Below are 24,192 nucleotides of genomic sequence, written 5' to 3' on the forward strand. Positions count from 1 at the left end.
TCAGAAGAAAACAAGTAGCTAATGCTTAGATTTTCAGAAGAGCCTAATAAGACAAAATACACCAGTCCTACTGAAGGTGAATTTGAAATTTCTAATCTAAGCTTTTCTGATAATTGTCTTATATTTCTCAGTACTTCTTTGAAGCAGTTCCATTGCTGCTAAATATTCTTCCGTACTTCTTACAATGTGTCCATTTTAATAAAGTACAGATTGATAAATATGGAGAGAAAGTCTGCTCTTTGTTTCCAGCTGTGAATGTGGACCCTGATGTTGCTGTAAGTGGAAGTTGTCTGATTAATTCACTTCACACTGCCCTGAAAATAGACCCTAATTGTCCAATAAAAACAAACTATTGGAGCTATTGCATTTCAGGTTTTGAACCTAGATTTTGTTTTCATTTATTTTCTGTAGCCCCAAAAGCCCCCTTGAAACTGGTGGACAAAGAAATAAAGGCAACCAGATTATTTTTATTGACTGTTTTCAAGTCATGGGTCAAATCTAGTGGTAGTCACTGAAAGCTTGTTCTCTCAGTGCTGCAAGCAGTGCCTGCCTGCTTCTTGCACGATTGCATCTGTATTTCCTTCATAGCTGTAACTCTGAATCAGTCTGTAAAGTCCCTGCCTTGTTTGCACGGATGTGTCTTTGTCATATTTTGTTAGAAGATGCCCAGTTTCTTTTTTTCAGCTGCAGATGACGAATGTTAGAATTTATAGCAAGAGAAGCTAAAGCTGCTCATAATAAGACTGCATTGCTTTGGCCCTGCCTAAGAATCGTGTTGGTCGTGGCAGGTTCCTACTGGTATCTTGAAGAAAAGTTTTGTTCATTTTTACATTTTGTACATTTTTAGGTTGATTCACAAACAGTAAAGGCAGGAGGAGGTTTGACTTCTTGTGACACTGGGACCTAACAGGGCATAATGATCTTTCACAAATAAATCCAAAATGCAAATGTTTTCATTTCCTAGAAGCACTCTATTGTAGGTAGTTATATGAAATGACAACACTGTTGAAGATGTATACTATGACTGCTTTCCCCATTCAGCCCACACTTGTGAGTTAATTAGGATTTGCAATGACTCAACTCTGTATCTGTCATTGGGAGCCAGAACATACAAAATCTAACATTTCTTTCCTTTTTTTATCTTGGTGTATTTACAGCTCTTAAAAAAATATTGCTCCTTTTATTATTGCTTAGTGTAGCAGCCTCACTGATACTATCAAAACATGAACAGCTCTGAAAATAAAGTGCTAATGGTTTTCAGTAGTGGAGGAACATCAATTTTGTAAGTAATGGAGGAAAAAAATAGCACTTCTTATTAATTGTTACTAGTCAAAATATGTATTTAGCATCCTAATTGGAAGTTTACTTGTAGTTTTGTATACATGGTATTCGGTCGTATCTTTCAGTCTCTTTAGTGTCGATTGGGCATGTTTGTAAGTAGAACTGCCTCTTCATGACTTAAGCATGCAGCTATTCTCACATAAACTTAATTTCAACAATATCCAGATGCGTTTCAGCATGTTTTTCTAACAGGTCACCAGAATTCATTTAAAGGGTTAATATTCTATGCCTTCTTTGCAATTTTTAACAGAGACGCTTGTAGTAGGATATGAATATTTCATTCCTCAAGACTTCTATTCACCCTTGATTTTGAAAATATGTTTGTGTCCTTGAGGAAGCACTTATGAATTTAATGTTAGTAAGACATCTTTGCTAAAAGCGTGATTGCTTTGCTTCTGTTACAGTAGTTAAATATTGCATGTGGGAACTCTGATTACTAATTATGAATTTTTAAAACAATTTTCCCAATGTTTCTGTTTGTGATAAGTTCACTTGAACAGCCAGATTCCAAGATAAAATTATGAAAATAATTGGCTGCCCTAGACTTTCAGTTGCTTTTCAAGTCACGTAGGGGATCTCTTGTCCGATGTGACACTTCAGAGATCCTTAATCTCACAGTTTTGGCTTGGAAAGAGTATATATGTGCTCACGTCACCTTTATATTAAAACAAAGAAGAAAGAGGCCGGTCTTCAGTTGGACAAAGGGTGAAATTCGAATGCCACTAAAGTGGCAGTAGAACACATGTGATTGTGACGAGATATATCTTTAACATTTTTCCCTGTATTTATTTAAGTTTCAGAACAACAGATTTATTTCTCCACTCATTTAATATGTTGCTTAGTTGCTAGGAAAAGTATAATCCAAATGTAAGCCAAGGATTTAATATTTTTAATGATATGTTAACCTGTGTTTGCCAAGAAAAAAGATGAGGGTCTGTGGATAGTTGCTGCTGCTCAGCTAATGCGCAGTAACACATGAAGTTAAAGAAACCTCTATAAAATGGGCATAATTACTATTTTGATGCGAGTGATCTGTAGACTGACCATATGAATATTTCTGCAAGTCTTTCCTTACTTTCTAAACTGCAGGTTTTCCAGCAACCTGATTATGTACACCTGCTGCTTGTTTCCAATTGTGGGTGACTTCATTTTAAGGATTTGTGTCATGGAAGTTGTTCTGTGAATATGATCTCACTCGCTTCCATCAATGGAACAAATGATGTCTGAAGCAATGGTTCACTTAGCTTTGGCGATCTAAACTCTTGGTTTAAACACACTGTTCATGCCAAAGTATGTCTGTATGGAAAGTACATGAGGTGCCCTGCATGTGGACCCATTATGGAGAATAATTCAAAAAGAAAGTAACCAAAATTAGATGGATGCTTTTATTTCTGCATGTTCCAACTGAAAGCTTCTTCATAACCTGTTTATTTTTTTATCTTTATACAGCAAATTAGTCTTGCCACCAAATCCTAGTCAGTATGTAGTAGGTTGAGCGTTCTTATTATCAAGCATTCAGCTGAGTACTGTAGTCCCTGTTTCTCCCTCTACGTGTACAACAGTCTCTGCTGGCTCCCCATGTAATTACACATGCAGAGCTCCTGGCTGCTGCAGTGATTGTAGTGTGTAGTGACAGGAGTGTGCTTTTTTGACACGGAGAGCAGCTGTTTTCCACGTTTTGCTTATGTCGTGTTAACCTAGAGCCTACATCATTTAGGAATTTGTTTGGATTTGTTTTCTTGTTGCTGCACCTTAGCTGTGCCAGATGTTTTCACCTTCAGCACTATTGCATTCCAAAGGATTTGCTTGGTTGCAAACCTAATGTGATCTTGGCTACACATTTAGGCTTCCAAAAATATGTTGAAATTGAAGATTTCCAAGGTCTTCAGCTACTGCACCTGTATTTGAAGTGTGTGTTTCTTTAGGAAACATTTTTTGTTTTAAGATACGGTGTGCTATAGAGGAATTTCATGATCATCTCTTTTTTCTGTTCTGTGAAAATGAGAAGCCTTGGACATACATATGATGTGAGAATTCCCTCAGTGTTAGTTCAGACACTGCATTTTCCATACGTGAGGCTCTGACGGTTCATTTTTCTTCAGTATGGAGCCTAAACTCAGGCTATTGATTCTCTCTGTTTTTGTACAGAAAAAGATTCAGCCTTCTCTTTTACCAGGACTATCAGCCTCTTGCCTTCAATTTAATTCTGAAACACACACAAATAACATATAGGAGTTTTGGTACAGAAAAAAAAATAAAATTTCCAGGATTCTCAACTCTAATTCTAGCTAGCTTAGAAAGATCCTTGTTCAAAATAAGTGTCACCTTACACTCATTTCAAGAAACACAGGCTATTAAGAAATGCATGTGAATAATTGCTTCTCTGTACCAGTATTTATATTACAGGTGTCCCAGTGAGAAATGGCTGTGACATCTATGCTTTTGTGGCCTGACAAGAGAATGGATAGGGCTTTCTTTTTTCAAACGCTTCTAAAACAAGCTGTGCTATAGATCCCTTCCTCTTAGAGAGGCTGTCAGTCTGTTTCTTTGGGTACTGCACACTACAGTGCTGTAGCAAAGCTGAAGCTGCTTTGGAAGGATATTCTGGAGCGGTAGCAAGATTTGATGCAGACCTCATGAAGTCCACAAAGCAGTAAATCATACGTTTTTCAGATAGTACTGAACACAGAAGGGAAACTTTATAAGGAGTGGCCCAAACTGACAGTGCTGCTTAATATATGTCTATGTGTACATATGTATGTGCATGCAGGCAACCTATATGCAACTGTTTCTGTAAGCAACCCAAAAGAAGATCCCGCCACACTGCACATGTGAGACAGTACTGTAGGTGATGCTAAGCTTTTGTGTGGCATCAGCTGGTCATCCCTCTGAAGATTGTACGTATGTGTGCCACTGTGTGAAGTGAGTTTAGGCTTGAATGTGGGCTATAGAGTTTAAATACACTTGTGACTAAAACCCTGTTGGCGATGCAAGTGCATCTAAATAATAGATACAGCAGTAAGTACTTTGGTTTTTAAACATATATTTATATGCATATATATTTTATTACAACCCTAGTTCCTATCAAACCTGCATAGCATGTGCCCTGTCTGTAGAACAGAACAGGATCTCACAGAAACAGATGGCAGGAAAGAGTCTGGACATGGAATCTGTCTTTTTTCACTACTTATTTAAGTATTTCTGTATGTTCTTTTTTTGATGCAATTATGTCTTGTTCCGTTTCAGCAATTTGCTGGCTAACTCCTTTAATTGTAACTGTCATTTGGCCTGGCTGGGAAAGTGGTTGAGGAAGAAGAGAATTGTCAGTGGAAATCCACGCTGCTTGAAACCCTTTTTCTTGAAGGATATTCCAATCCAAGATGTAGATACCCAGGATTTCACCTGTGAAGGTAAGAAAGTCCAGTTCAGTTTGGTGTCTATGGTAATGTTGGCTCTGTGTCAGGGCCTCTCTGCCTATCAGACAATAATTTATGGTGAACATTTCACTTTAATGATGATGAAGACAGCCTTCTACAGCTGAAGATCACTGTTCCGTATTAGTTTATTTCATTCTTGTTGTCCACATTCTGCATTTCCACTACCCTCACCTAAAGAACAAATTCATGAAAGACAAATGCTCTGATCTGTATGATCTCATTATAACCGTAGTTCTTCCTCCCACTTCCTTATTCATGCACGTAGTTAAAACTCTTTAAAGCCTGTGGGAGTGATCTTTGATTGGAAGTTATTCTATGTTTGGGGAACTGCTTGGTTTAACCATTAGCAAATGAATGCAGGGAAATAATAAAAAAAAATGTAGATAGTACTTTAAATACTCAGTGATGCTTAGTGCTTTGCTATGTTCATATATATAACAAATGAAAAAAGAAATTCCTTAAATGTCATTATTCTTCAGGTAGTTCTCATCTTTGTCTTATGATCAAGCCGAATCTAAGGAAAATAAGAAAAACTGACAGATGAATACGCTGCTAACTAACTTGTAGGCTGTGGTTGCCTTAAGGCTCAGATGTGTTGGAGCTGCAGGTACTCATACCTCTAAAGAGACTTTGAGAGTAATATGAGTTTCCTACTCGGAGCAGAAATGAACTTCTGCCCTAGTCAGGCAACCTGGCAGCAGGCCCAAATACTTTGGACTCAGAGCTCAAGGGAACCAAGTTTAGTCTTTTAGGAATAATTGGCTTTTAGTTAGGAAAGTAAAAATCCTGGTCAATGAAATGACATTCCACACTTCAGAGCTTTCTCCATTGCACAGGCAGTGAAACAGCTGTGGCGAATGAAAGGTACATGGTGGCAGGATGTGAAAAACAGGGGAAAATGGAATATGCTGAATATGCAGAAAATACATTTTCTGCAGGTTTCTGAAAGGCTTTGAATTTTGTTTCCATCTGCAAAGCTCAACTGGAGAGAAAAAAAAAATAAAAATCCCTGTTCTTTTGTAAGCTAGTCATGCTTCTCCATCCCACTGAATACAAATGACTCCCTGCCCGTACATTTATGGGTAATTTTGTTATCTTGTAGCAGGAGTTCCACTCTTATTCTTTAATCTCAATGCTCTTGGGTACATCCAGCAGAGAGAAGGAAGAAACAGATCAGTCTCAATTAGTCCTTGCATCAGTTTTTAAAAACCGAAGGCACATAATGATGGCTGACTGTGCTCTTGGATTGCAGCCCTGTGTCTCAGCGCTGGTCCACTCAGGCTGCCTGTACTCTCAAACAGTTGTGTGGTTCCCTTCACTGTCATCTACAGAATGTGCCACTAAGTGTTTTCTTCCGTATACATCGTGATGCTGTACTATGCATTTGCTTCGTGTTTTGTAAAGCCTGTTGTTTTTGGGGAAAATCCATGCCTTAGTGTTCTTAACTTCAAAGAGTTGGTTTGTTCTGCAGAACCTATCGTTCTTCCATTATGGGATTTAATCTGTTGTTTATGGAACTTTGAATCCATTTTTGGAAAACGTAGATATTTTTATGTGTGCACAGATGGGCTGCCAGCAGTTGGAAGTATGCTGCTCAGTTTGTTGTTTGCCTAGTTATTCCTGTCAAAAGCAAAGAGACTTTCAATTCAAATGATAAATGAAGTGCCAGGCTGATGTTAGAAAATAAGAAATTAACATCTAAAAATTGAATTTATAGAAGAGTCTTCCTTGAACAGAGTAGATCGTGAATGTCATCTATCTAGATGAGTTTGAGGAGAACGTTCTTGTCATGTTATCCATTTCACCAAGTCCATCCTGGGGACAGGGGAAGGATTTAGGATTCATATAACTGATTTTACAATATTTGAAAGATTACAGAGAAGTAGATATTGCTTGGGGGAAAAAAAATATATAATATATTTATTTAAAATATGGCCATTCAGTTTTTCAACTGTTGCTCTTGTTGCCTGAAGAACTTCTGTGTTAATCCAAAGAGCAACTTCAAAATTCTGTGATGGTTAGCCTGCATTCAGGGATGTTCCTTACTGGTCCTTGTAAGAATCTGCTGTCAGAGTGCATCAGGCTGTGCTGAAAGCTGATTTCCCTTCTGAGCATCCCATTTCTCCTCTACAGGTAACGATGAAAGCAGCTGCTTGCTTTCTCCTCCTTGTCCTTCCCAGTGTACCTGCATGGACTCGGTGGTACGTTGCAGCAACAAAGGGCTGCGAGTAATGCCCAAAGGAATTCCCAAAGATGTGACTGAGCTGTAAGTTACATTTTACGTAGCTCCTTTCATGAGAAGTTCATGATATTACATTGTGGGGAAGCTTTGTGGGTCCTTTGGGGCTTTTACCTTTGACTTCAGTGACAGAGTGGCTGGTGTTTTGTGTTGTGGTGCTTTCTGTACGTTTTAACTCTTGTTATTGTTATGTTTATTTGTCCCTTGACCAACTGCATTGCTGTACAATGGGAACAGAGTTTATCTGTCCTTGCACTCATTAGTTTGTTGTTGGGAACAAGTGCATATATTAGTATCAAATGATTCTGTAGTGCTTCTGAGCTGCCTGAACTCACGATAGGCATTTTGAAAGGATGATGAAAATGTATCCCTGACTTCTGCAGCTGTGAGCTAATTATCCTCTAAGGAGACAGAGAGGAGGAAAAAAACCTGCCCTGTGATGGAAACAAACAATGAGTTTTCTCCAAGCCTCATGAAATGTCTAAAATAACTGGTAATTAGATTACATTGTAAAGTAAATACATCCTAGTTGAGAACCATCTTTCTAGGCTTCTTTTCAACTACTCCTTACTATTATACTGGATTTTGATTCTTTCCAAAGAAAGAAAATACCCTGGTGGCACTGCTTGGCTTAAACAGTTGGCAATGGAAATACAGAGCTTTTCTCCTATAGATCCTTATTCAAATCTATCCCAGGTGAATTGTTCCTGAAGCTTTTTACAAGCTCATCAATATTTCTGTATGAATGTAGTTGGCTGAGTTAGCTGTTGTGTTCACTGAATTTTGTAATGGATAAAAATCCATTTCTGCTTTACCCCATTCAGTAATGTGGCAACTGATGAGTGAAATACACATCCTTTTACTTCCTTTGCAGTTGAAGGGGGTTTGTGCTGTTTTTAGCTATGTTGTAATCAAATATATGGCCTTGTTGCTTTAATGGGGAGTGGACTGAGAATGTGCGTGGGAATTAAAAACAACGTGGATATTTTGCACTGATCCATGGGAACACTGGGTATGTTTGAAGTGGTTTGAATCCAAAGCCAAGTCCAGGCCTGTGAATTACCTTATATATTGCCATCCATGATAAAGAATCTATACAGTTTCTACTCTGTTCTTGTTCAGATCTTGTTCTTGTTCAAATATGACTTGCCAAGAATAAGATAGCACAGATTTTGCTTTGATTTCTACTGCCATGCTGAGGAATTTTTATCTTTAAATTTTGCATATCGGGTTTTACTGATACTATCCGATACACTGACAACATAACTTTCACAAAAAGAGTGAAGTTAATCTCACATTTTTGAAAACTGCTACATTTCTTAAGCTATTTCTTTGGCAATTGAGGCAGTAGCCTGGAATTGAGCAGTTTGAGTTCATAGAGGCTTACATGACTGTCTTATTCAGTAGGAGCCTCATGGCTGTGCAAGCTTCTAGTTCTGTTTTCAGCTTTCAATCCAGAAATGTGTCAGCAGAACACAGTCGGCCATGGACAGGCTGGCTCAGAATTGTTCATGTTCTGCAAATACAATCTTGAATCTGTCCCAACTGTCTCCCTGTTCAATCCTGATCACTTTTCTCTTAACCAACATAAATTGAACTCCTTATCTGTATCTATGCCAAAAAGGGAGCTGCAGTTACTGAAGCAAAAAAAAATTGTGAAAACAGTGAAAAGAACAAAATTTTAAAAATGAAATAAAATCAGTCATACTTGCCTTTCTTCTGCTTTCCAGATTAGCATACTAACCATAATCTAGAAGGCAATGTATCAAGTTAATAGCGTGTAGTTTTTACTGTTCTCTATTTGAGAATTGTCATAATTGCTGTGGCAATCAACATCTCCTGTGGGACTCCACCTCTTGCCTCACTTTGAGGACCACAGCTATTTGGCAGACTGAACCCAATAACTGTCTGGATGCAGTGGTTAATTTTGTTTAGTCATTTTATACTCCTCACACCAAAATGCCCTCCTTCCCACAGGGCAGTCCCAGATCCCTTCAGCTGTGTCTAGAGGCTGAAGTATGTTGCCAAAGATTGTCAAAGACACTAGGAACTGCACAGCACATGAGTTACCTGCTGCATCAGACATGATTTCACATGGCCAGGGAGAGCCATCACATTCTTCAGGGCAAGGATGCCTTCGCCTTTCCCACCAGTACAGCAGTCAGAGCTGCTCTGGGGAGAAAAAACCTTCTCCATGTTACCTCAGCTCATTCTGCCTTTCTCCCCTTCTGCACTGTCAGGTCAGCAACCTGCAGGCAGTGCATGGGCTGCCCATCCCTCCCCCATAGCACAAATCCACTAAGGACAGAGGTTGTGCCAGGGAAGGGACACTGCATGAAGAGCCTCTTGTCCTCAAAGCCCGCAGCTTGCCTTGTGGGTGGCCTGAAAGGTGATGGGATACAGGGGAGCTTTTCAGTGGGACTTTTATGAATGTGCCAGTCTGGCATTTATAAACTTCAATCTCTTACAAGGAACATTAGCTACAGTGCTTTCTATTAGACTGCAGTATGTTTTTATACAACATGATTAGAAAAAGAAAACACTGCCATGTATCTGGATAAACCAATCTGCTGAGGGTGAATACAACTTTCTCATGAAATCGTTTAAATTATTTTAGAGGTCTTAAAATAACCTTGAAGCAGGAATTCTTTCATTGTGTAAAACAGACATTAAATACCAATGTGAAAAGATGTACGTAGCTCTGATGTGGACAAGCAGGGAAAAAGTTAGTTAACCTTTGCTGGGTCTTGTTTCGCTGTGCTCAGCTGAAAGCACTGGCAATGTTTGTTGATATGGTGTACTGGAGATTTGGGTTCACCCCTTCCAGCTTCGTCCTGATTCTCTGTTCTGAATGTGGGCATCGACAGCAAATGGGAAATCCATTATCTCCTCCTGGAGTGGCAGGAGATGCACCTGTGTTTGGTTTGCAATCACTTGAGAGCAAGGATTGCCTTGGCAGGGAATGCTTCCACACAGAACAGAGCTGGAGAGACCACAGAGACTCCTACCTTTTAAATGGATGACAGTACAAGAAATCTGTATTTCCCAGTGCTTCTTTCACAGAACTCATCAGCATGGGGTCTTCAGTTTCCTAGGAATAGGGTAATACCATATTGTGTCTTCCAAATTCCTTTCATAAATACATATACACATACTGCCTGCATTTTTTTCCTACTTTTTACTTGCTCCGAAGAGAAAACTTCATTCTTTGACCATGGGCACTTTTCTAGACCAGCAATTCAATACATGTTTATGCAGTGAGCTTGTTTGGAACTTAACCTCACTCCTGCTTTGTGTTTTAGGCCTTCTTTTCTTTTTCTCTCTTTTTTTAAGTCTTTTTGAACTAAGTTTTCCCATGCTCTTTTTCCATCTACGCATTACTTCAGTGTGTGAGTGTTGGTCTTTTTTTCTGATAAACTCATGTTCTATTTCTAATACAGTCTTATCTGACAAGATCCTATTCCTTTTATAGACCCACAGGAAGTAACAATTTGCACTGAGGGAAGAAGCTGAAGGCAATCATGTGGACAGTGTCATCTCTAGACCCAGTGCTGTCATGACACGGTGCTATATGAGAGCAGTGATGGGATTCTCAGACATCAACCATACATCACTGCTTGTGATTTATATTAATACCTACTAATCTCTGCACTTGCTTTGGATGTTTCTCTCCTTACAAACCTCTCTCCTGTTTATCTTTTTTCCTTGACATGCTTTGTTTCTTTGCCTGCAAGCCTGGTCAGTCCCTTTTTGCACTGCAATTTTCAGCAGAGGCTGAGTGGTGAGGAATCCATCCAACTGCCTTTCAGCTCTTCATTGCCTGCCTCTGGGCTGCTGCCTGTTCCAGCAAAGCAAAGCTCTCCCACTTGAGGAAATGGATAGGCCTATAGAAGAATATTCTAGCTGCAGTTCAAATCTAGGACTAAAATCTGGAGCCATCTGTTTAGAACAGTTAAATAGATCAGCAGTCTCAAATGATATTTTGCATGAGTGAAGTTGGAGCGCATGTCAGAAAGGTGATTTTAGCAGTAAGAAAATAAAGTTAAGTGTAACTTCAGGCCTTCACTTCTGTCACAAACACGGTCACATTTCTATGTGTCAACAGTGTGGATTGTGGTCTGACATATCAGTGCAGCAAAATCCAGAGTCCAATTTTCCAAACTTTCGTAAATGTAAGATCCAGACTCGTACCTGAATCAGTGCTTGAATTGCGTTTCTTTGCAGGAAACTGTAACTGAAACTCTTAAAATTCATGTTTTGCGGATGTGTGATATCTTCATCTTTCATCTTCATCTTCATATTTCATCTTTTACACCTGTTCTATTCAAGGCCACCTTTTTCAGGAAATAAAACTTGCATCAAAATGTTAGGATACTGCATTCTGCATTAAAGGCTTTCAACTATAACTTTTAGAGCTGCATAAAATTGTCAAATCTCTTTTTTTTTTTTTAATGTAACAGTCTACATGGAATATATTGAAAGAAATTAAAGAAAAGGCTTTGTGCTGTGTCAGTTACTGCCTGATAACTGATTCCTCTCTCCAGTTTCTTCTTGTAGCACAGATTGCTGCTGTGAGCTCAGCTTTATGGCTCAATGGTCATTTCGGTAGAAAAAATGTCCAGGTGCTTCAGATGGTTACATGATGCTTTTATCATCCTTTTTTTTTTTTTTCCCCCTTTGTTATCTTTTATGCATAGCTCTAAATGTTTAATACACGAAGTCAGTGCTTGTGGAAGGTGCTGGGTGAGCCCCTGGAGGCTGTGGGCACTGGGCTCCAGGAACTGGTGTAGGTGGGGCAGGGGCAAGCAAGGCTTGGCTGTACCCACAGCACCAGCCCTCCTAGCCAGGCAGGTTTCTGCCTTTAGTGCTTCTGTGAGTTTTTAGGAATCTTTTCTGACACATGGTTGGTGTCGTTCTGTAAGAACATGAGCACTTGTTTTGTGTTTTTTTTCCTATTTTGACTCTGGTAGTTACTTGTTGGCTACAAGTTGTTATTCAGACTGCAGGATTCTCAGCAGCATTCATGGGATAAAAAACAATTTCCAATGTGATATATTAAACTGCAGAGTTTAGAGACTTTAGGAAGCAAAGGAGGTTGTTCTGAATACTAGACAGCATGTCTGTATTAAGGCACTGACACCCACTCTCCACTCTGTCTCTCTGTATTAATAACTTGACTCTGCGTGTTAAAATTAGATATAATTTTTTTCATTCATGCCAGAATTTCTTTGCACAAGATGCCATGTACATCATCTTACTTTGGCTAAGCATTAGAAATAATTAAAAATTACAATCTTTCCTCTACATTATCCTGTTGTTTTGTTGTTGTTGTTGTTTTTTTTTGTAACTTCCTCCATAGTTAGATGTACCCACAGAGAGTCTTATTACTGGGCTCTGCCCCTACACTCTCAGGAATAATTCTGTTATTCACTAGATCCAGTCCCAGCCCTCTTGCTGTTCCTGTAGATCACCTTTAGCCAAGCCCGGGGCAGAGCTGCCGCTCCGTATCTGCTCCTTGTTCTGATGGAGGCCTTGCTTGTTGAGGATGGCAGTTCATCTGCTGCCATTGTGCTCTTCAAATACTGCAGCTCAGACCTTTCCGGTTCTTGGCATCTTCTTTTGTCTGTAAGGCTCTGGTTATTTCAAATCCATTTCACTTAAGTACTTTCAAAATGAATGCCCATTGCTTAGAAAATATTGCCCTCCTTTGTATAACGTAGCAAAAGGTTTAATAGTGGTGAATTGATCTTCTGCATGTATGAGAAGTGTATGGTCAGTAATTTTTCAGTATACAATTGTGTTCAGAAATTATACCACCAGTGTAAGTACTGCAGCTGTTTGCAAGCGCATTTATGTAACCATCACATTGTCTGCAGTACAAATCCAGTGCTATTCAAAGCAGATCTTCTGTAGGAGTTTAACTGCAGGAGCCATCCTGTCTGTGTTAGTTGAAGGAGTGAAGCACTGGATTAAAATGCACACCATCAAGTTTTGATTCCACCAAAAAGGAAAATAGGCAAAAAAAAAGTAAAAAACAGCTATCATCAGTTTGTTCAAATTGCATACCATTTAATATTGGGATAAACAACAGAATATCCTGAAAATCTATTTCTGAAGATTTCAATGCATTGCAAGAGTTGAGAATCCTTCCCTAAATGAAAATCATATATTGCCTCCAAATATATAATGCATGACCTGCTTTTGATTTCCTTTGGAAATCCTTTGGATTGTATGTGTGGAATAAACACTGGAGACTTAACTTAACCTCTTACATGACTGTAGGATTTACGGACATTGTAGGATAAATGGGAAGGCACGGACTCTCAGCAGCCCCATGCATCTATAGCAGACCACAACTGGGAAATGAGACACCATTTGCCCTGCTAAATAGTAACATATGTGGTTAAACTCTGAGGATCTTCTGTGTAACAATTTATGGTGTGAATTTACACTACACCAAGCCACTTGATTTTCAAAATATTTTTTATCAAATTCAGTTAAAATTAGCAGGTGACTTTACACTTGCTGATTATGAATATCCATGGAAAGTGTGAATGTGGCATAACTAATCCACATCGTGGTTTGGGATAACCTGCGGCACACTCACTGCTTTGCAAGGGTGAACTCTTTGCTGTATAATAGCAGCACTCGATCTTTGTAAATCTCAACAGGTTTTCATTAAGGAAGGATTTTGCTTCTGGTTAAAAATTCAAAAGCCCATAGTCCAGCTTGTCCAGCGGGGTCTGGGTCAGCTCCATCACGTGCTCCAATGTAACTCTGCCTTTACAGGACTCTGTGCACAGACAAAACAGAAAACCACAAGGCTGGGGACAGGAGAAAAGTGAGCTTTCCTCTTTACTCATTTCAGGGTGAGGATTTTCCCTTTTATGCTAGCAGGCTCCAGCATCCAGCATCTTGCAAGAAATTCTGCCTGGAGTAGCCCAGTTAAAAAGAGAGCTCAGGCAGCAAAAATGATGACAGGCCATTATATCAAAATTAAAGGGGAAAAATAAAACGTGACAGTTGCAAAATGTGTTATGTAAAAAATTCTGTTAGTGTTTATAGATTTTATTTTTGAACGATGTAAAATAAAAATAAAACTTGTGGGAAACATTTCTTGGATTTAGTTTACATAAATATCTCTGTGTTGTTACAGTTGGTGTAAGGAGGGAACATGCAGCACAGCAATGATCTGTTCTTATTGTTGTTTACTCTAGTAAATGCAGAATAAGGAGGTCTGCTGCCAAAGACAAGGAAATGGTGTGTGTGGGATGCAAGTTCTTGCCGTGGGTGCTGGCTTATGCTCTGAGCAGCAGAAGCAGAGCATGGAGTGTTCTGCTGTCTGTGGGCTCCATTTCCTGACCACGTGTGGTAACATTTCAAAGCATACCACAGCAGTGGCAGTGGTCTGCCTGCCTCAGGAACAATGCCGTGACGTGTTCTGAGAGGAAACTGTTCTATGTTTAATCCCCACCTGTGCATTCCTCCCACACTGCGCTTTCTGCAAAGGCCGATTTGTGGCCTGGTGGATGTGGCCTCGGGCAGGTTTCTGAAGGACAGTGCTGTGGCACGTTTCTGTTGCAGTCTCATTACTTTGATAACTATCAAAGATGCCCGGAGTAATAAACGTGGAATCAAAGTCATAGATATTTATGTTGACAATGGAACAAGCGAAACTTTTTGCTACACGGAGACCTGGAAGCACAGCTCTTCCTGTCTGTGTGAGGGATGTTCAGGCACATGACAACACCTTTCCACAGGTTCAGTCAGCACTCAGTGTTCTCAACAATCTTATTAAAGCTAGCTCTCTGTAAAGGGCACAATCCATACAATCCTTCTCCCCTTACTTCTTCATTTGCTGTCTTAGGAGGACCAAGTGATCGCTTCCCTTTGCTGTGGGCCATATATTTTTTATTTGCTTCCAAGTTTTGAACAAAACCATCAGTAAGCTACCGTCATGTTTTGCATATGGGATAATTCACTTACAAAGGAAAAGTTCTTACAGTTTCAAAGCAGTGAATCCAAGACAATTTCCTTAGCAACTGACTTTAATTTGTATTTTCTTCATTCATGTTGGAGTCTGGGTGACCAGACTTGTTTTTAACATGTTTATGTAACTGTTAAATGTGGATTCTTTTTTTCAGATACCTGGAAGGAAACCACCTGACTGCTGTGCCAAAGGGACTCTCTGCCTTCAGGCACCTGACACTGATGTAAGATACGTGGTTCCAATGTCAAGAAACATAGATGACACTGTTTTGTAGACGGAACATGTGAAATTAGTGTAGTAGGGGAAAAAAAACCAAAACACAGAAAACACGAACCTTCTGTAAATTGAATTGGAAAGGAATTTAGCTGTAGCAACTGCTGCCAGTGAATGTTCCTAAAGAGAGGAGAAAGAGCAAAGTGAAATGACTAAGGGCACCATGGACCATTCCTCTGCAGGAGCTTCCAGCATCTGCTGCAGGATAAACCTCTTGTGAATGTGCTGCTGTACCACTTGTCAGATTTATCTGTGCAAAGCAGGAAAGGTCATTAATAAAGGAGACAGCATTAATTTGTTCTAGTTGAGGCAGTATTTATAATTCTAAGGTAATGAAAATTTACATGGCTGTTTTTGCTATGAGTAATTGTACAGATAGAGGCACGGCTAGAGTTCACTGAGTAAACTGTTTCCTGGAATACACCGGAGCAAAATTTCTTAGCTGAAATATTTATCAGAATTTTTTTTCAATCACCTGTAGGTACTCAAATCAAATGGGCAGAACAATAACAGGCATATAGATATATAAAGTATAAAAAAAATATATATATAGGGAGTATATATATATATATGTAATATATATACACACACACTATATTTATTTTATTTATATATGTTTTTAATATAATATATGTTATATTTTATATAATTATATATATTTTATATATTACATAAAATATTTTATTTGGAAACATCTCTAATTTTATTTTTCAAGGGAGAGCAACAACAAAATAAAATGTTCTATTTGAGCCTAAATGACTATTTTGAAATGAACAGTGCAATACCTTTTGTTTCTCACTGAAGCAATGCAAACTCCTTTCCCATCTTTTATTTAGTCAATTTATTCCAAAGTGAGCATTCTTTTTACACAGGGGTATTCTAGTAGCTGTCAATGTTAAGAGCATATGGAAATGCTATGCCTGTAATAAATTGAAAAGGAAACCGGTACATCAGATACTTACCCATTCTTGTATCATCTATTAATTTATCCTTCTTCTCTGAAAATTTTGCTTTTACTGTTGTTTTTTGTTGTTGTCGATTTTGGAATGCTGTGTGCTAGAAATATGCCTTACTGAAAAGTCCTACACTTTTATTGCTTTTAGAGCTTAGTCCAAATCAGTTAGAAAATATTATATCATTTGCTAATGTTTGACTTCTCCATTGCCTCAATCATTTTGCTGTGAACATATTAGGTAACCTCCAAAAAAGACATGTATCTCTAAAGTCGTACACATATATGATATTTTCTTTATTTATTCCTTCAGTGATTTGAGCAACAACAGCATAAGTGTATTGGCCAATTATACCTTCAGCAACATGACCCAGTTATCAACACTGTAAGTAGCCCAATGTTTTTGAAATTTGAATTGCTTTTCAGATGCCATCCTAGATGTTAGTCTATACCTTGTGACTCAAGCATGTGGCTTTGCATGCTTCTTCATTGTTGAAGTAGCAGTGGAATGATCAAAGAAAATACAGTGTTGTAACTGTGTTCTCTCATTCTCACAGCATCTTGAGCTACAATAGACTTCGATGCATTCCAGTCCATGCGTTCAATGGGCTCAGGTCCCTTAGAGTGCTGTAAGTATCACTTTTTCAGTGCAGCTGAGTTGCAGCTTATTAGGATGCTGTTGATGGCAGGGAGGTATTCAATGAGCAGATGGCTTTCACTTGATTCAGTAGTCATAAATATTTTCATGCAATTAGCTTCAATGTACTTGTACTTAGGTGCAATATGTCCAGTAATGAGTAGAGCAGGTGAACACTAAACCTTGAAAAGAAGCAGTTACATTTTTGCAGGATGAATGACTTTTCTCTGATAGGTCAGGGACAATAACTATCACGAAAACAGGCCTCCAAGAGGCTGCAGAGAGTCTGTCTCTTCTACTTCAAAAGTGTTTGAGTATCTTACAGGAAAGGACTTTTCTCTTTGCCTGTGAGAACCAATAATGTTTTAGACTGTAAATTTACATTAGATGCAAGAGCAAATGCTAGTGGAGGAAGTTTCACCTCATGGTGACAGGAGTGTGGGTGCATTGCAAAATGTATACGTGTGCTTTCTTTCTTTGGAGATCTTTTTCTCCTCTCTTCTTTTCTAGTGTAGCTGCATTCAGCAGCTTTTTGTGGATTGAGTGGATTGAGCAATCTGCTTACAGACTCCTCTGAAAGTTATCTTCTTTCCATGGTCTTCGAGTATGGCTGTGAGCCTGTTCCTTACAGAAAGCAGCCCTCCACTGCTTTTCTTAGGTATCTGCTAGAATAACTCCCACTTCTGTCTTCTTTTTACTGACGTCCCAGAAGCTCACCCCAAGTTCACTTTGCTTGGTTCTTTGTGTGGCTCTGTGACACCATGCACAGGTATTGGGGCAAGGTGGAGAAACCACCATCCTCCCCACTGCCCAGCAAAACAAGTGGGTTGTCATTACTTATATGATATCCTGGAAGCAAAAAATTTAAATAGTTCATCTGTGATGAGATTATTTGAAGTGCCAGAGGGGAAAGATTTGAACACTACATGGCCCAGAGGAGTTGAATAGTATGTCCCAAGTGCTTTGAAACTTCATATTCATGTTTTCTTTCTTTAAGTTAGGTTTCATGCACATACAGAAGCTTCTGTGAATTTAAAGAGCAATGGCTGCTGTACATTGAATTCCAAAGTGTGGAATCAAGCTGTTAACATGGGAGGTACCACAACTGGAAAAGATACAGGGCACTGCCCAGCAGGGCTCTTATACTGTGGTATAAGTGGTAAAATACATATCTAGGTTTCAGAGAGACAGATTTAGATTATCAGCTTTCATTGTTAAAGCAAGAAAGAGATGTGATTTGGATTTGTTACTTTAAGTTTGGCTTGGGACTCTGATTTCTACTACTGCAATAGGATGGTCACATTTGAGCTGTTACATGAATCCTGAAATTCAGCCACGTATGAATGTATTCAGTTTCATGGCCAAATAAATTATTCCATATGGAGCTATCTACTGGCTTGCTTCTTACATGCAAGCTAGCTTGATTAAAGCTAGCTTGGGATTCTCTACAACAAATTGGAGTGTAGATATTCCCTATCTCACTCTTTCTGATAGCTACAGTTTATCTTTTCACTTCCACTCTTGCAGACCACATATGGACAGAAACAAAGGACATTATTTTGAGTATCAGCTGTAATCTTTTGGCTTTCTTAAGCGATCTATGAATCAAATTGCAAAATATCTTCCTTCTCCAAGGGAAAAGCCCTGCTTGTCTTGCACAGAGCAGCGCGAGTGAAATGAAGCCTGAATGGGAATCTCTGAATGCTCATTGCATTTGGAAACCTCCAGATTGATTTGATTTATTATGGCCCACAAAATTCTGGTATCAGCTACAACTTTTGCCACATGTCATCTACATTGTTATTAAAAATCGATTCTCCAGGGGGAAAGTGGGCTTCCGAGTGATAGAGTGCAATCTGTTACTGTCAGTTATTTATTATCCATATTCTCAAAAGAATGTAAAAGAGAAAACATCAGCAATACAATTTTCACATTTTAATTTTTTTTTTTTTAATAAAAAGAATATAGATATCTCAATACCTTTGGCAGTGCTTGCCTTTGAAAGTTAACATGACCTTCTCATACAGACTTCAGTGTCTTCCAAATTCCTCATGTTTTCTTTACTTTTTGACTCTCTGTACTAAGTAAAATAAATACATATTTGAAAATCAGGCTAATCATAGAGGTATGATGAAACTGATCTCTGAATGATATCAGGTTCTGTCCTTTGTCTCTTACACTTTTCAGCACAAGCCCAGTTGAGAAAAGGGCAGAGTCAAAATGTTTATGTTTAAGCCTGAATATATATCAGTGTTTACATAACCACATCTTTAGTCTTTGCCTGGCTGATCCATAATGGCAGCCAGAGTGTGCTGAGGAGCAATTTCAACATTTAAAATTATATAATGTCTTTTTTTAAAGGAAAAGTTTAAATTAGAGTTTTTTTCCACCAGAACTATTGCAATGAAAATTTGTGATTTTCTTCTCCAAAACTAAAGAAGCTTAATATTAGTAGGTTTTAAAAGCTGAGAGATTGAAACAAGGGAATTATAAATGTTAGAACTTTCTGGTTGTCCTGCACTGATTATTTTTATTGTTTGACAGTGTTGTAACTTACAATATTTTGTCCCTGTTTAATTAGGAGGGAAAGTCCAAAAATAGAAATACTTTACCAGATCACAAAACAATTTTCCATTTTGTATTCATGGAAAAATTTCTAAATGAGCTACAAAATATTCTACTAAAATGAGATGTTCCAGTTTTACTGAAAAATGATTAATTGTTTACTGCAGTTCAAGAGCACACATTTATTTAGAAAAGGGCTGTAGTTCAGAGCTCACACAAACACAGTAATATAAGTGATGAGAAAGCTGCTGCACATACTCTTCAGACAAAACCTTGGAACCAATTTTTGCAGTATACTTCTGTGTTGGATGTTGCACTGATTTGACCTAAGAGAAATATTAATTGCCTTTGTTGTTGTTTGCGGTTTTTTTAGCATCACAGAATGACTGTTTGTAGCTATTCTGCAAGTTCAACCAAGTTTTTAGCCAAATTACTGTCTTTACAAAGTAGATTGTTCTTTACTAAATAAGTATGTTTATAGTTACCTATTGTTACCAGACAACAGGTTGGGAGTAGGACTGGGGGACAGCTGGGGTTTTGTTATTGCTGTTCTGGTTTTTTTTAAAGAACAAACAAAAAACAAACCAAAACAGAAACCCAGGAGGATATGCTTAGTTGATTCCTTTATTTCAAGACTCAGAAATAAATTAGATTACACAAAGAAGAAAGTTTTTGTTTGATGAATTCAGGTGTTCTGTATTCTGAAAGGAGACCACCATCACCTTACATTCACACTCTTATGTTTACGGATGTTTACACAAGGAGATAACTGGAAGTTGTGCCTTTGGGGGTGAATGCATGCATGCATGTGCTTTAACTTTCCAAACGTTTGGGATTTTAATCAAGCTTTTGCTCAAATATAAAAATATTTGTGTCGTTGATCCAACCGGAAAAAAAAATCATTGTTCTGCTGAATTCTCCTGTCACTGTTTTGTACTGAGGTTCTTACAGCTTCTTAGATATAATTTATCATTTCAGTTTAGCTGTATGGGTGGAGGTATTGCTGACATCATTTTTTCATTAAAATGCTGTCAGTGGCATCCATGCAGCATACCTCAGTGTTTGGGGTATGTAGTGAAGCCCTTCATTAAGCGTGGGTTTATGTTCTTGATATTTTTTACTTTCTTATAGATAAATGACTTTGTCATTCTTAAGCTTCTCTTGGAAAAGGATTCCAAGACATTTTGTTTAGGAAAGCAAATACACGCATTCACAGAATAAAGACAATTGATATGACGTGAAGATAAACTGAAGTTCTGCTCTCTGTTTAGAGGGCACTTGCACATCTTTAAGTATAAAATATCAGAATATAAGTTAATTATGAGATTCTTATTTGAATAAAGGAAGGTGCATTTTTCTGATAATTTCTTGACTAGGCCTGATCTTTCATCCCCATGCCAACGTAAGTATTATCAGAGCTGTTTGGGTATGGCTTTGCCATTGTTCATTCTGTTCAGAATTGGAGAGTGTGCTTTATCTGGAGCTCCTGTATGGAACTTCACGTCCTTCCTGTTCCTGTTTGGATGAATTACTTGGAGATCCATCCTTACTTACACATACCAATCATTACTAATAATAGCCAAACTAGATCTGCTTAGAAGACATTCAGGATGATGGAAAGGGAAGCTTTTGGTATTCTCGTGTCAAGAGCTGTAAGAAACATCCCAGCAGGACAACTGTGCTGTAGCTTTTGCAGTTTCATGCCTCGTAGAACAATTTTGCATTAGAATCAGAAATAGAAACTGCAGCTGCAGTGAGCTGCTGGGAAATGTGATCATGGTAATATTGCTTGTCACATAGCTCACAGCCTCCCTAGAAGGGCCCAGGCTTCCAGAATGCAGGATAAGGGGCATCTTCACCTGGGGAGTATGGCCTTCCTCACTGTGTGTGTTTTGGTGGAAGGCAGCATGGAAGGGTTACATTCATAAAAGTTCTAAGGCATAAATCACATAGATCCTGATGAGGTTCATAGTGGTGTTAGGGTGCAGAAAGGAGACAAGGATGCAAAAAGAGATGCTTTTATTTTCATTTGGGGCTATTGTGTATTTCCATGAGCCCAGATATTTGGCCTTTTCACCATTTCAGGCATCTATACTGTCAAAAAATTCAAGATCACCAGGCAAACTCGAGAACTTGAGGGAAATTGCTGCTATAAACCTGGCACACAGCAAGTTTCTATGTTCTGCCCTCTTCTGCCACATCTAGAGCGTATACGGTACTGGTGGGTGCTGGGAAAAGGATGTAAAGCATACAGGAGTTTGCTATCAGTGATGCAGGTTGGGGGAGAATAGTAAAAAAAAAACATATATATTGATGTGATTTTCCTTTGCAACTCTCTGCCAACTTTTGTTTGAGAAAAGGCTATTGAGATCCAGTGACACTGACTCCTTATGAGTTCTTTCTATACTGTGTGAAGTATTAAGCTTCCAGGCAGTGACATATGAAATAGAAAAGTTAGATAAATGTTACTGTACGCTTTATTTTGCCAGATAATTATCTTGTAAGGCAGAGGATGAGCAGTTAAACAGTTGTTTCTATTTATGTAAAAGACAAAATTTTACATGATCTTGTCTGGTGCACTTTCTAGACAGTTATTATATAACTATCACCTCCAGCATCCGCTCCCCTTCTGCAGTCTATCATAACCATCTATTCATGCTTGCCTGTGTAACATATGCATAAATGTATTTCTTAGAAAAGAGATAAAGTGTCTGCTGAAATTGTCCTGGGAGCAGTGGAGAACATTTTCACAAAGATCCTGAAAGCCTTGATAAGAAAATATTTGTTTCTTTATTCAGGATTATAACAACTAATTTCAAGTATTTTCACTGGTAACATAAATGTATTTGTCAAGCAGATTGTTAAAATACCACACAAAAAAGGCATTTCCAACTATAAGAATGGAAAACTCGAATGTGAAAGTGCAGATGTATTCGCCCTCATGGATCCTTGCTCTCTCCTAGGGTTTCTCTGAAGTCAGTATTTAATTTAACTCTTGCCTTTCTTATTTTCCCTCTTCTGTTTTCTTTGTGTTTCCAGCTAATGGGATTCTATAAAAGAATTACAGGTCTGTATGTGAGGGTCTGCTTGTCATCAATACACTTTTAATAGCATAGTGTATCACCTTTTTAGTTTAAAACATTAGTCACCAACAGTTCTGATCGTGTCATTGTTTTAAATGTCAACATCTAGAAGCAGCATGGAAGCTTGTGAGTTGTGAAGCTTGTAAAAACTCACAAGGAAGGAAAATTAAGTATCATTCTTAAGTACCAATTCCCTCACTTCTGAGGAGCAGAGTGGACTGTGGTTTGATACCTTCCTGCTTTTCCACTCTTTTAGGACACTCCATGGGAATGATATTTCCAGTGTTCCCGAAGGTTCATTCAACGACCTGGTGTCCCTGTCCCATCTGTAAGTACTTCTGTGTACTTTAGTTTCAGACTTGTAAAACACTACAGTTACTGCAAATTTATGATTGTATAGCTATTCTGTTCTTCCTGCGTACTTTCCATATTCTGCTCTGGATATTCACAGAGCAAATGTTCAAAGGAAATAAAATAAATATAAGAACCTGTTGTTATTAGTTACCAAAATATTTTCTTAAGGAAAACCAAATGAGCAAATGTGACAATTTCCTCTTCAGTGGACTTTGTGTTTAAGGTTTTCTTTCAGCATTGTCTAAGAGAAATGCAGAGTGTGTTATGGACTGAGACAGAGACAGGAAACCTCCCACAAAGAGCAAATATTAAGCAAATGTGAATACAGTGCTTAATAAGTGTCATATGTTTTGCATACTGAAATGTTGTCAGTATATGAATTTGATGAATCACTACCTCAGACTATATATTTAATCATAGGGAAATGGGTCAAATCACAGTATTAATACTCGTAATTTGTACAAAATAATTAAAAGTTACTAAAAGTTTCAGGTATTTCAAGAGATGATTTGGATTAGTGGAAGTCTAGGATCTTTTTAAACACAACTCAACTGATGAAAGAACTGTAAAAGACAAACAGCTGAAATGGTTAGGAAACAAACCTGGAGTTCCACGGTCAGTGCCAAAATAGCAAACAGAAAATGTTTGCTGAGATAATGTGTGATATTACACAAGATCCAAGTGCATGTGTACATTTAACATTATTTTATATCTGTTTCTTAAAATTTAAACATTCCCTCCAGAAAACTTACTGAACACAACAGCACTGTTATCCAGAAAATGTGCAAAACATAAATATTTACGGGGTAGCAAATTTGTCCTTGGGCTGTGATTTCCGTGCAAAGCTTTCTATCTCAGTCTTTTTATGGACAAAGAAGAATAAACATATCTCAGATTGGTACAGACAGAAATAATGTATGAGCAATTTAGGGAATTTCAGCTGAAACTGAGAAATAAATTCCCTGTTTCGAACTTACACCTTTGTGTCTAAGTCATAGAAAATACTCATTTTTGCACAAAATGTATCTCATTCTCATGTTCCCATAGCAAGGTAAAGTCGTTTTCTGTGTTGTTTTGGAGTGAAAGTCTGACAGAGCCGAAGCCCTGAATCACCTTTTGGAATGCAGTGACACCTTCCATACAGGGAGTCTGGCTTCTGAGGGTATTTTTAGAATGTATGAGATAAACATATCGTGCCCCATTTGTTTGGACTTTCCTCAGGGTTCACTTTAAATGAAGTGCAGACACAATTTTCCTGGGTAAACCATTCACCTTGGGGAATGATAAAAACCTCTTTGGTCCAATACAGTCACTGCAGTCT

The 24,192-nt window shown here is 38.3% G+C and overlaps 1 protein-coding gene across 1 annotated transcript in view; it reads left to right on the forward strand.

The window, feature by feature from the left end:
• Positions 1–24,192, forward strand: part of SLIT3 (slit guidance ligand 3) — a 484,962-nt gene that overhangs the window by 387,218 nt on the left and 73,552 nt on the right. The window contains exons 21-26 of the mRNA XM_031555673.1: positions 4,588–4,751; positions 6,912–7,044; positions 15,162–15,230; positions 16,546–16,617; positions 16,790–16,861; positions 22,774–22,845. Of these exons, the coding sequence (XP_031411533.1) occupies positions 4,588–4,751; positions 6,912–7,044; positions 15,162–15,230; positions 16,546–16,617; positions 16,790–16,861; positions 22,774–22,845 (582 nt within the window). The remainder of the gene's footprint in view (positions 1–4,587; positions 4,752–6,911; positions 7,045–15,161; positions 15,231–16,545; positions 16,618–16,789; positions 16,862–22,773; positions 22,846–24,192) is intronic.

This window comes from Meleagris gallopavo, chromosome 15 (genome assembly GCF_000146605.3).
Source record: "Meleagris gallopavo isolate NT-WF06-2002-E0010 breed Aviagen turkey brand Nicholas breeding stock chromosome 15, Turkey_5.1, whole genome shotgun sequence".
NCBI lineage: Eukaryota > Metazoa > Chordata > Aves > Galliformes > Phasianidae > Meleagris > Meleagris gallopavo.